Source organism: Zonotrichia leucophrys, chromosome 18 (genome assembly GCF_028769735.1).
Source record: "Zonotrichia leucophrys gambelii isolate GWCS_2022_RI chromosome 18, RI_Zleu_2.0, whole genome shotgun sequence".
Classification (NCBI taxonomy): Eukaryota; Metazoa; Chordata; class Aves; order Passeriformes; family Passerellidae; genus Zonotrichia; species Zonotrichia leucophrys.
This window is the reverse complement of record NC_088187.1, coordinates 11809472-11819946: the sequence shown is the minus strand read 5'-3', so window position 1 is coordinate 11819946 and position 10475 is coordinate 11809472. Positions and strand designations below refer to the sequence as shown.

General features: G+C 66.8%; 2 protein-coding genes across 2 annotated transcripts; both read right to left on the bottom strand.

Annotated features, from left to right (window-relative positions):
* Nucleotides 1-22: 22 nt before the first annotated feature.
* On the bottom strand, nt 23-8362 carry TIMP2 (TIMP metallopeptidase inhibitor 2). The gene is made up of 5 exons (XM_064728943.1): nt 8001-8362; nt 2512-2612; nt 2321-2429; nt 1876-2000; nt 23-1489 (listed from the first exon to the last, which is right to left on the bottom strand). Exons 1-5 carry the CDS (start codon nt 8125-8127, stop codon nt 1289-1291), a joined length of 663 nt encoding a protein of 220 aa, XP_064585013.1. The 5' UTR covers nt 8128-8362; the 3' UTR covers nt 23-1288.
* Nucleotides 2649-7769, bottom strand: LOC135455584 (transcription initiation factor TFIID subunit 4-like). Its single transcript, XM_064728930.1, has 2 exons — nt 7613-7769; nt 2649-7469 (listed from the first exon to the last, which is right to left on the bottom strand). The coding sequence occupies exon 2, from the start codon at nt 5883-5885 to the stop codon at nt 4560-4562; it is 1326 nt and encodes a 441-aa protein (XP_064585000.1). The 5' UTR covers nt 5886-7469; nt 7613-7769; the 3' UTR covers nt 2649-4559.
* Nucleotides 8363-10475: the final 2113 nt, after the last annotated feature.

Genomic DNA, 10475 nt, shown 5'->3' with positions numbered 1-10475 from the left:
TCACGGCACAGGGACGACAGAGCCGGCGGCAAAACAAGTGGCGATATTGAAGTCAAAGACAGAGGAGCAGCAGCGACAGGAACACAACGGGTACAGCCATACAGAGCGCCCGGGATGCGCGGTCGGGACTGAGTAAAGGTTGGGGGGTTTTTTTCTTTTTCTTTCTTTTTAATTTTTCTCTTTAATATGTTGAAATTGCCCAGACTGGTCCAGTACGACATCTCAAACCTTACAGGGACGCACAGCATGAAAAGCCCACGGGCACGGGGCTGCAGGGAGCATTCCCGGCACGCTGCCGAAGCCATGGGTGCCAGTGCCACAGCAGCTCCGCGGCACACGCCAGCACCGCTGTGGCACGGGCATGGCTCAGAGAACGCAGGGCCGAGGGCTGTGAGGGTCACAGGTTTCCCTGCTGCCCGTTCCAGGCTCCACTCCCACACCGCAGAGAAGGGAGCTTGCCTGGCTGCGGTGGTGCTGGGGGGCACGGCACGGCCTCGATCTGCACGAGGCGGTGCTGGACACACATGCGGCCAGAGCTGCGGCCCCTGGTGCCCTGCCAAGGGTTCCAGGTCGAGCCTGTCCACTGGTGGCATCTGCAGAGGGATCTGTAGGAGGTTGCAGGGGAACAGAGAGCCCTGGAGAGAGGACCATGTGGAGAGAGAGGCAGGGGTGCGTGTCAGGGCTCACCCCAGAGATGCTACCATGCCCCTCCAGCTTTCTGGGACAAGGCACCTGTGCAGGAGTCGTCTGGCCCTGTGGAGGGCCCGGAGCCCCTTGCTGGGGGTTGTGCCCCAAGGTGAAGCCCCCCAGAGCCCCTGCCCAGAGGGGTGCCCTTCTGGCACCCCCAAGGGAGAGGTGGGTGCTGGGGGAGCGGTCAGCAGGGCTGCCGGGTGCCGCGGTGGGGAGGGCTGTGTGTCTGGAGCTGTGGGGGAGGCTCCCGCAGCGGGGCACTGGTAGACCTGCTACGCAGCCAGGGCAGCTCCCGCCACTCACGAGGGCTTGGTTCCTTCACAGCTGCCAGAGCCAAGCACGGCTGGGGGATCGTGGCCCTGGCAGGGAGCTCCCCACGCCCTGCTCAGCCCTGCCACGAGCGAAGGATGCCCAGGGCAGCCGGGGCTGCCGGGAGCCTGCACCAGAGCGGGGCCCTGGCCCCACACACGGGGGGCAGCCACCGGGGCCCCCTGCGGCCGAGAGGATTTTCATGCTGTCTCCAGGATTTGATATCAGCGTGGACCAGTCTAACATCTCGCAGGTTTTTCTACTGGCTACTGGAATGCGCTCGTTTGGCTTAGGGGTCCTCGATGTCGAGAAACTCTTGCTTGGGGGGGGCCATGCCGCGGTACCAGGCGCATGAGCCGTCGCTCCTCTTGATGCAGGCGTAGTGCTTCGCCTGCCGCCCGTCCACGTTGTTCTTCTCCATCGCCCAGTCTGTCCACAGACACTCATCCGAGGAGGAGACGAAGCAGGGGATGGAGAGGCAGCGCGAGATCTGTGCGTAACAGAGACTGTCACCCACCAGCCCGAGGGGCACGGGGCCGGGGGGAGGCAGGTGCTCTGCTTCATCCACCCCCCAGCTCTGGATGGGGATGCCAGGCTGACCCTGCCCTGTGGGGCACGGTGGGGATGCAATGCAGGGAGCTGGGGAAGCCCTGGTTGCCAGTGCCAGGGCTGGCCTTGGCTCCCAGCCGGAGGAACACACAGGCAGGGCTGCCCTTCCTGTCTGCCCAGCCCTTCCCATCTGCCCGTTGTGCTGTGTCCCTGCACAACATCATCCATGAAGGACAGGGAACAGCATCTCACTGTGGAGCCCACCCCTGCCTGGGGCTGCAGACCCTCCCTGGTATGGGGCACGTGGGGGGCAGCCTTGTTGCTCACCTTGCACTCGCAGCCCATCTGGTACCGCTGGTTTAGGCTCTTCTTCTGGGTTGGGGTCAGCGAGTCCCAGGTGGACACCAAGTCACAGAGCGTGATGTGCATCTTGCCATTGCCCTCTGACTTGCCTGGGGAGAGGCCAAGCAGACACTCAGGGGGGTTGCCCAGGGCCTCGAGAGCCTGTGCTGACTCGTGGTGCTGGGGCCCTCACTGTGCCCTGTGGGACTCTGGCAGGCAGAGGTTTGTCCCCAGCTGTCCCCACCATGGCTCGGGGCTGCCGAGCACAGCCAGGGGCTTCCCCGAGGGCTGCTGGCAGGAGCAGGAGGGGCAAGGGGAGAATGTGCCCAGGGAGCGGGCACACAGCAGGCACCTTGCAGGGCACAGGGGGCATCCTGGCCAGCATGTCCCCATGCCCCCCGAGTGTCCCCTGCCTCCCCACAGGGCTCACCTGCAATGAGATACTCCTTCTTCCCGCCGGTGTCCAGCAGCCGGCCGCACACGGCAGTGGATGGAGCCGTGTAGATGAACTCTATGTCCTGGTCGGGGCCCTTGAACATCTGGGGAGCAGAGGGGGCTGTGAGTGGCTGGTGAAGGGGCCACCCCAGGGCCCCAGCCTCCTGACCCAGTGTGCCCCCTTACCTTGATCTGCTTGATTTCATACTGGATGCGTTTGATGGGATTCCCGTATATGTCATTCCCCGAATCCACCTCCTTCGCAGAGACGGCCTTGGCTCGGATCACTGGAAGGGAGAGGTGAGGTAAGGGGGTGACCAGTCCCACTCAGCCCCTGCATCTCACAGGGTCTCCCACCTTCACAGGACACCACTGCCCGCAGCAGACGCCACTGCCTGCCTGGCTGCCCCCAGAGCCGGTGTCACCCGCTGTCCCCAAAGGGATGGGGCTGGCACGTGCAGGACAGCGACCAGCAGCATTGCAGCAGCAGCCTCAGGGTGGGTGATAAGGAAAGGTCACAACAGGATCACTTGGCTCCGGGGCTGCCGAGGGAGCCAGGGACGGCTCTGCTGTGGCAGGGTCCCTGCGGTCACAGCCCAGGATGTGTGCTCTGGCATGTGAGGGCTGGGCACGTGGCAGTGACCTGCAGGGGCAGGGCGGGCAGCCAGCTCACCCTTACTCACCCACGGGCTGGGACATGGGGCTGGCTCATGCTGGGCACGGTGCCTGGGTCCCTGCACTGGGACCTGCAGCCCCAGCTGTGCCCAGCTCCCTGCACCAGTGCAGGGCCTGAAGCTCCCAGGCAGCGCCAGGGATGCTGATGGTGAAGGGACAGTGGCAGTGCCAAAGCTAGGGCTCCTGCTCAGCACTCAGAGGATGCAGGGGCCTGGCTGCAGGGCAGTGGCTGGCAGGGCTCCCTGCTCTGCCAGGGGCACCCCCATCCAAGGGAAGGGCAGCTCCCCCTGCCCTGCCAGCCCCCCGAGCACTGTGGGGCAGGGAACAGGGAGCAGGGCACTCTCACAGAGTTCGTCCTGGTCCATGTCCCCACTGAAGGGTGCTGGGTGGGAGCAGCCAGGGACATGCAGAGGTCACCCACTGCCTGGCACAGAGGAGCTTCTCCCACCTGGCATGGGCAGGAGGAGGAATCTGACCACACTCTATAAATACACGGGCTGTAGGGGCATGCAGGCAGGCTATTTAAGCTCAAGGTCAGGGGGGCACGGCCCCACGTGGGCACCAGCAAATGCCAACAGAGTTTACTTTGGAAAGGTGACAGTGGCACCAACACGAGCAGGGACCAGGGGAGAGGTTTCCCAAAATGGCCATCCCCAGTCACAGTCAGCACTCATTCTGCACAGGGCTGGGGCAGCAATGGCTGCCCTGGGGCCCTTCCCAACTGCTCCCATCCCTTGGGAAGGGCTGGGCTGTCCAGCCACAGTGGCAGCACCTCAGCCATGCCTGGGACAGTGCCCAGGTCTGTGTCAGCAGTGCCGTGCTGGGATCCCCGCAGCCACAGCCACCCCGGCCCCGCATCTCCCGAGAGCCCAGCCCCGCACGCCGCCCGTGTAACCCGGGTGCAGCCAGCGCCGGCTCCCGTGCGGGAATGGCTGCTGCTTCAGTGGGCTCCAGCCTTTTCCATTCACGTGCTGATGAATCACTTGACAAAAATGCAGCCCGATTCTGGGTGGATTTGTTCTGAACAGTGCGGCTTTGTGGAGGGGACGACTGCGCTGTGCTTTCCCCGCCAAGACCCCGCAGCGCAGCCAAGCTGCTCCACGCCCGCCAGGAGCCAGGGCAGCAGAGGAGCCCTGAGGAGAGCCTGGGATGGGGATGGACGAAAGCCCCAGGTGCCCAAGAACCAGCAGCCAGACCTCCCCAAACGCCAATGCTCCCACTGGCCTTGTCACCCACCACTGCTGATGCCAACACGGGCAGCCACCAGCCAGGCTTGGGGCCCAGACCCTCTGTGAAATGAGCCAAGGCTCTCTGGCTCCTGGGGTGCATGGCAGGCACAGCACACAGTTGGCACTGGCTCTCCAAGCTGGACCAGGGAAATGCTGGAAACGCTCCTTCCCCAGGCAGGCCAAGCAAGAAGGTGCTCTGTGGGAGCAGAGGGTCCCCTGGCACAGTGGGATCCCCACTGGTGACATCTCCTGTGCAGGTCCCCAGGGCTGCCACTGTGGCCTCCCTACAGTGAGGACTCTGGGCCCTCGAGGGACAGAGGCCCTGCAAGGTCAGCAGGTCCCCTTGCTGCCCTCTGCCTCTGCTGGCATCACTTGAGGATACATAAAGTGATCCAGTGCCACAAAACCATCAGGCTGTTTCTCTGGGCTTGCCAGTGCTGGGGTTTGGCCTCCCTGGCCCCGTGTGGGGCTACCCCACCTCAGGGCCCCACTGCGTTCTCCTGTGCCCCATGGGAAGAAGGGCAGCACAAGGACCTTTGGCCATGGGATCCCCCTTCTGGCCCAAGACTCGCAGAATGGCTGCCCCTTCCTCTGCTGTGCCACCCCAAACCCACAGAGCCACCCTGCCCACATGCACCCACCGCTGCCCGGCCAGTGCCAGTGCCCACGGGCAGCAGGGGCCACTGCTGGGCTGGGTGCCCCGAGAACAAAGCTCCCTTCTCCAGGGCTGCGGGCAGCAGAGGGGCTGGCTGCCAGCGCCAGCACTGCCCGCTGCCTGCCTGGCACTGCCAGCCTGGCACCTGACCCCGTGGAGAGGGCAGCCCTGCCGTCACTCCAGCCCTGCTGGAGGCTGGCGGAGCTGGGGAGATCGCTAACCACCCAGGGAGGATTCCTGCACACAGCCCTGCCCGGTGCAAGGGCAACAGCCCAGGGGCTCGCTGGCATCCCGGTGCCCGCCCCGGCACCGCGGGGTGAGGCTGCTGAGGCTGCTGAGGATGCTGAGGCTGCAGGCACGCAGGGCTGAGCAGGGCAGCGGGGGGAAGTGGAGGCCACGGAGACACCCAGGTGCCCAGCGGTGCCCGCGGGGCGGCGGCGGCAGGACGTCTGTCCGGCAGGACGTCTGTCCGGCAGGATGCCGGTCCTGCAGAGTGCCCTCCGGCAGAGTGCCGGTCCTGCAGGCCGCCGGTCCGGCTCGCCCGCCGGGCTGCGCGGGAGCACGGGCTGAGCGCTGCCGTGGCCGCGTGCGTCATTCCGGCCGCTGACGGGAGCGGGACGGAGCCCAATCAGCGGCAGCCCCCGCGTCAGCCCACGGCCCCTCTGCGCCAGCCGCACGGGAGGGCTCGGCTGCCGCGCTCGGCGGGCGGCACCGGGCACGGGCACCGGGCAGCGGCACCGGGCAGCGGCACCGGGCAGCACCGCCAGGCTCGGCGCGGTTTGCGGGCAGCTGCACCCCGCGGGGACAGCGCTCACCGCGCCCCCGCAAATCCCCTCCTCTGCCCGGTCCCTGCTGGCCGCCGGCAGCCCCACACTCATCACCGTGCCCGAGCCGTGGGATCGGTGCGATCCAGCTGCACGGAGCCCTGCTCTCCCTGCCCCAGCCACCGCCTGCTGCCGGGCAGGGGCAAAGCCACGGCTGTGCCTGGAAGGGCTCAGCATCACCCCCACGCTGCTCCAGAGGCGATGGAGCAGGAGCCGGGTGTCCTCACGGGGCAGCTGAGCATCTCCTGCTGCAGAGCAGCCCAGCAGAGCCCGGGCACAGCCCCAGTGAGGGAGGCAGGATGGGGCAGCCCCAAGCCCTTGGGCCCTGCAGAAAAGCCCTGCTCATCTCATGAGCCAGGACAGGCTGGCAGTTCTAAGCCACCAGCCCCAGTGACACAACCCCAGCCCCTCTATGACCCTCAGCCCCCCAGGCATCAGCACCCAATGCAGAGCTGCATCTGCCTCCCCTTGCACCGCCTGGAAGTGCAGCCCTGGGCTGTGGCTGCCCCAGTCCCTGCACAGCAGAGCGAGCGCAGGGGCAGGGGAAAGGCCAGAGAGGCCATGGGGATGTGGAAGGCAGTGCCCACACCATGGAGAGCAGATCCCAGGCCCCAGAGCCAGGGCCCCACACTGTGCTCACCCTGATACCCCATACTGAGGGTTGAGCATGAGCCTTGGGGTCCCTTCACCTCGGGTGCACCCACCCAGCACTGCAGGACATCAGCCATCCCCACACCACCACATTTCTGTCAAGGGCCCAGCCTGGACACAGCTCCCTGGGAAAGGTCCCAACAGCACTGGGGGCCCAGGTTCTCTCTGTGCTCCACACACCTGCTTGGATGGAACTGGCTGAGGAACATCCCAGCTCCAGAGAGCATCCCGGGGAAGAGAAGAGACAGCACAAGGCCAGGGCACACAGGGCCATCCCAGGCTCTGTCCCCAAGCCCAGCACTGTTTTCACGTAGGCCCACACGAAGCACGTTTGATGCAGACGAGCTGCACAAGCCACTCGGGCTGGGAGCCAGAAGGTGCCAGCGCTGCCGGCAGCGCGGCTGGGAGGATGCTGCCTCGCAGGACGGGCACCTGCTGAGGGCCGGGGAGCACAGCTCAGCTCAGCAGGGCCCTGCCAGGGACGGCGCAGACAGCCAGGCCGCCAAGACAGACAGACAGTGACTCAGCAGCTGAGTCAGGGCTGAGCCGGCACCCCACGACGGGCAGTGAGTCACGAGTGCCCCGAAAGCTGATCCTGACAGCAGCGTGATGGGAAGCCACAGCCGCACTGCCCGAGCAGGCACAGGGCATCCTGTGCGCCAGGGACACCGGCCCCAGCAGCAGCTACAAAAACCCAGTGCTCCATTTTGTCTAAAAATCTCCCTGTCCCCAGCACGCCTCGTGGTGAGCCTGGGCACCCGAGGCAGCAGCCAAGCGCTGTGGGAGTTGCCCTCACGGAGGAAAGACGCCGGGAGTGGGGTCTGGAAGGGACGCCCGTGAGGAACATCCTGGATGTGGAGCAAGGGACAGGGCAGGGCCATCCAGAGGTTGGGGCTGCCTCAGTGTTTGGGAATGTTACCTCTCCAGCTGAGCCTGGGAACGGGCCCGCGAAGGAAAGCGCCGGGAACTGGGGCCGGCCTGTTGGGTTCATATGTTAAAATTTAATAAGGGCATTATTCATAGAAAGAGGAATCCAGATCCCGGCGCTGCCAAGCCCTCCCTTTCAGCAGCATCCAAGCCGAACAAAGTGGGACGGGGGAAAGGAAATGCCTGGAAATAAGGCGCAGACAGGGGTGACCGAGCCGTGGCGGCAGCTGCGGGGACAGGGGCTCCTCCGGGCTCCGGGCCGGTGCCGTGGCCGCACTCGGAGGGTCCCGGTGGCCGCCGGGCCCCGGCCCCGCGCTGCCACGTACCTCGCGGTGTCACCAGAGCCGGGGGAGGCCGGGCCCACCCGTGTCATTCACGGGGGGCGGCCAGCGGGGACCCGGCCCGGCGTAGCCGCGCTCCGTTCGCCCCTCGCGGCGGCGGCGGCGCCCCCGGAGCGCGGAGCCCCCCCGGGCCGGCGGGAGGAGGCGCGGGGCGGGCCGGGCACAGCCCGCACGGACGGACCGCGCCCGGCCGCGCATCCGCGCCCGCCGACACACCCCCGGGCCGGGCGGGCAGGTGCCGGGGCTCGGGGGGCTCTGCCCGCGCCCCGCCCGCCCCGCGACAACTTTGCGGGGCTTCCCCCGCCGCGGAGTTGCGGCGGGCGGGGCCGGGCGGGGGCTGGGGGGCTCGGGGCGGGGATCCCGCGGCGCTCACCTACGTCGGCGTTGCAGAAGGCCTGTTGCGGGTGGATGGGCGAGCAGCTGCAGGCGTCGGCCGGGCGGGCCCTGCCGAGCAGCAGCACCGCCAGCCAGGCCAGCAGGCTGGGCAGCGCGGCGGGCATGGTGCGGGGCGGCGGGCGCGGCCACCCGGCCCCGATCCCGCACCCTCCGCCGGGCCCGGCCGAGCCGCCGCCGGGAACTCGGGTCCGGCCGGGGCGGGCGCTCTGCCTGCGGCCGCCGCTCCGTTGCCTTCGCGGAGCCGTTCGCTTCCTCCCCGCCGCGCTCGGCCTCGCTCTTTAACGTGCTCCGGGGATCTGCTGCTCCTCCTCCGCGTGGCGCGGGGCCAGCCCGGCTGCGCCCGCCCTCCGCGGGATGCGGCTCCGCCGCGACCGCTGCCCCCGCCCCGGCACGGCCCCGGCACGGCCCCCGCCGCGGGCACCGGCCGCCCCCGCCCCGCGCATCCCGCCCGCCCCCGGCCCCACGGCCGCCGGACCCCCGCCCACGGAGCCCAGAGCCCTGGCCGAGCAGGGCAGCGCGTGGCCGGACGGGCGGCGGCTCTGGCTGTGCCCGAGGATCCCTCCCCACCTTCGGCCCCTCCACCCAGCTTGTCCCACAGCCGAGCTCCCCTGCCTGCTTCCCGCTCCCGCTGCGGGTCCTGTGCCCCTGCCCCGGGCCTCTCCCCATGGCCCCAGCTCCTGCCCTGGAGCACAGCTCCAAAACCCACCGTGTGTCTATCCTGGATGCACGATGGCGTTTAACCCCGGCGGGCAGCTCAGCCCCCAGCTGCTGCTTTTGGCTCATTCTTCCCAGCGGGGTGGGGAGAGAACTGGGAAGGGGAAAGTGAGAAAACTGCTGGCTGAGATAAAGCTGAAGCAAAAGCCACACATAAGCAAAGCAAAGCAGGGAATTCTTTCACCCCTCGCCACGGCAGGCAGGTGCTGAGCCATCCCCAGGGCAGAAGGGCTCCAGCAGGGGATGGTGATTGGGGATGACAAGCACCATCACTCCAAATGTCCCCCCTTCCTCCTTCTTCCCCCACCTCTGTACACCGAGTGTGATTCCATACAATGTGGAATATCCCTTGGGTCACCTTTCTGTGTCCTCTCCGACTCCTTGTGCCCCCCCAGCCCCTCATGGTGGGATGAAGAGAACAGGCCTCAAGCTGTGCAAATGCTGCTCAGCAGTAATGAAAACATCCCTGTTATCAACACTGTTCCCAGCACAAATCCAAAACACTTCTCTACACCATCTAGTATGGGAAAAACAGACTCTGTCCCAGTCCAAACCCACTCGCTGTGTCACGTGGGGTGTCAGGATGCTGCTGCTGTCACTGTACCTGTGCTCTGTGCCTGGCTGGCTGCTGAGAGTGCTCCATGTCCCCAGCAGTGCCACGGCTTTCCAGCACAGCTGGGCCAGGTGTTGGCAGGACAGCCACCACCACGGCTACAACACACGCTCCTGAGCCAGCCTGCTGCACGGCACTGCCATGGATACACGCAGGACAGGGAGTAACAGAGATGCTCAGCCTCCAGGAGGAGAAGAAACAGCAGAACTGGGCAGCTGGACCTGGCCCAGCCCTGCCTGAGCCTGCAGGGAACACGTGGGAGGCGGCAGCACTGACAGTGCCGGGTGCTGATGGCACCTGGGGATTGGGGGGCCCACGGCCTGCAGGGGCTCCAGCAGCAGCAGGACTCCAGCTGCTGCCCAGGGCAGGGGCCCAGGGGTGCTCCAAGAAGGGACCAGGCAGCAGGGACAGCCACTGGCACAGCCCTGGGGCCACAGCAGGTGCTGTGGAGCTGCCAGGGCTGGGCTGGGAGGGTGCCTGAGGCCAGGGGGTGACTGAGGCCAGCAGAGCTTGCCAAGTGCCAGTGACAGCTGAGTGGCCAGCATGGACTGTGGCCAGCTGGCGCCCAGTGTGGGCTGCAAACGCATCCTGGGTGCCCTGGCCAGGTGCTGCACGATGCCCAGGCCACGTGCAGGGGCCAGAGCCAGGCCTGCCTGCAGCACTGGGGACAGGTCCTGTCTGGAGAGGAGCGCAGCCCAGCGCTGGCCGAGCCATTGTCTGGCCTAAATGAAAACACATGTCTGGCCTGTAGCTCTGCATGGCTCACAGAGGTGCTGACACTGTAAACAGGGTGGGGGGAGCAGCCTGGCTGGGTTCTTGGGAGGGCCCCAACCCCTCTGCAGATCTTTCCACCCAAGCACAGCCTGACTGCTGCCCCAGCAGGCCCCCTCCCTCCCTGGCAGGGCTGGGCCCCCCAGCAGAGCAGTGCCAGGGCATGGCACAGGGATACAGGGGGCACCAGGACCCCCAAACCACAGCAGCCAGGCCCAGCTCTAAAGCCATACCTGCTGGCAGACCTGTCCTAGGGGCAGTGTTAAAGGGGGCCAAAGTGGGGACAGCACAGAGCCAAACACCTGTCCTGGTGTGAGGAGATGCTGCCCTGTGACCTGGGCAGGCCTGAGCCAG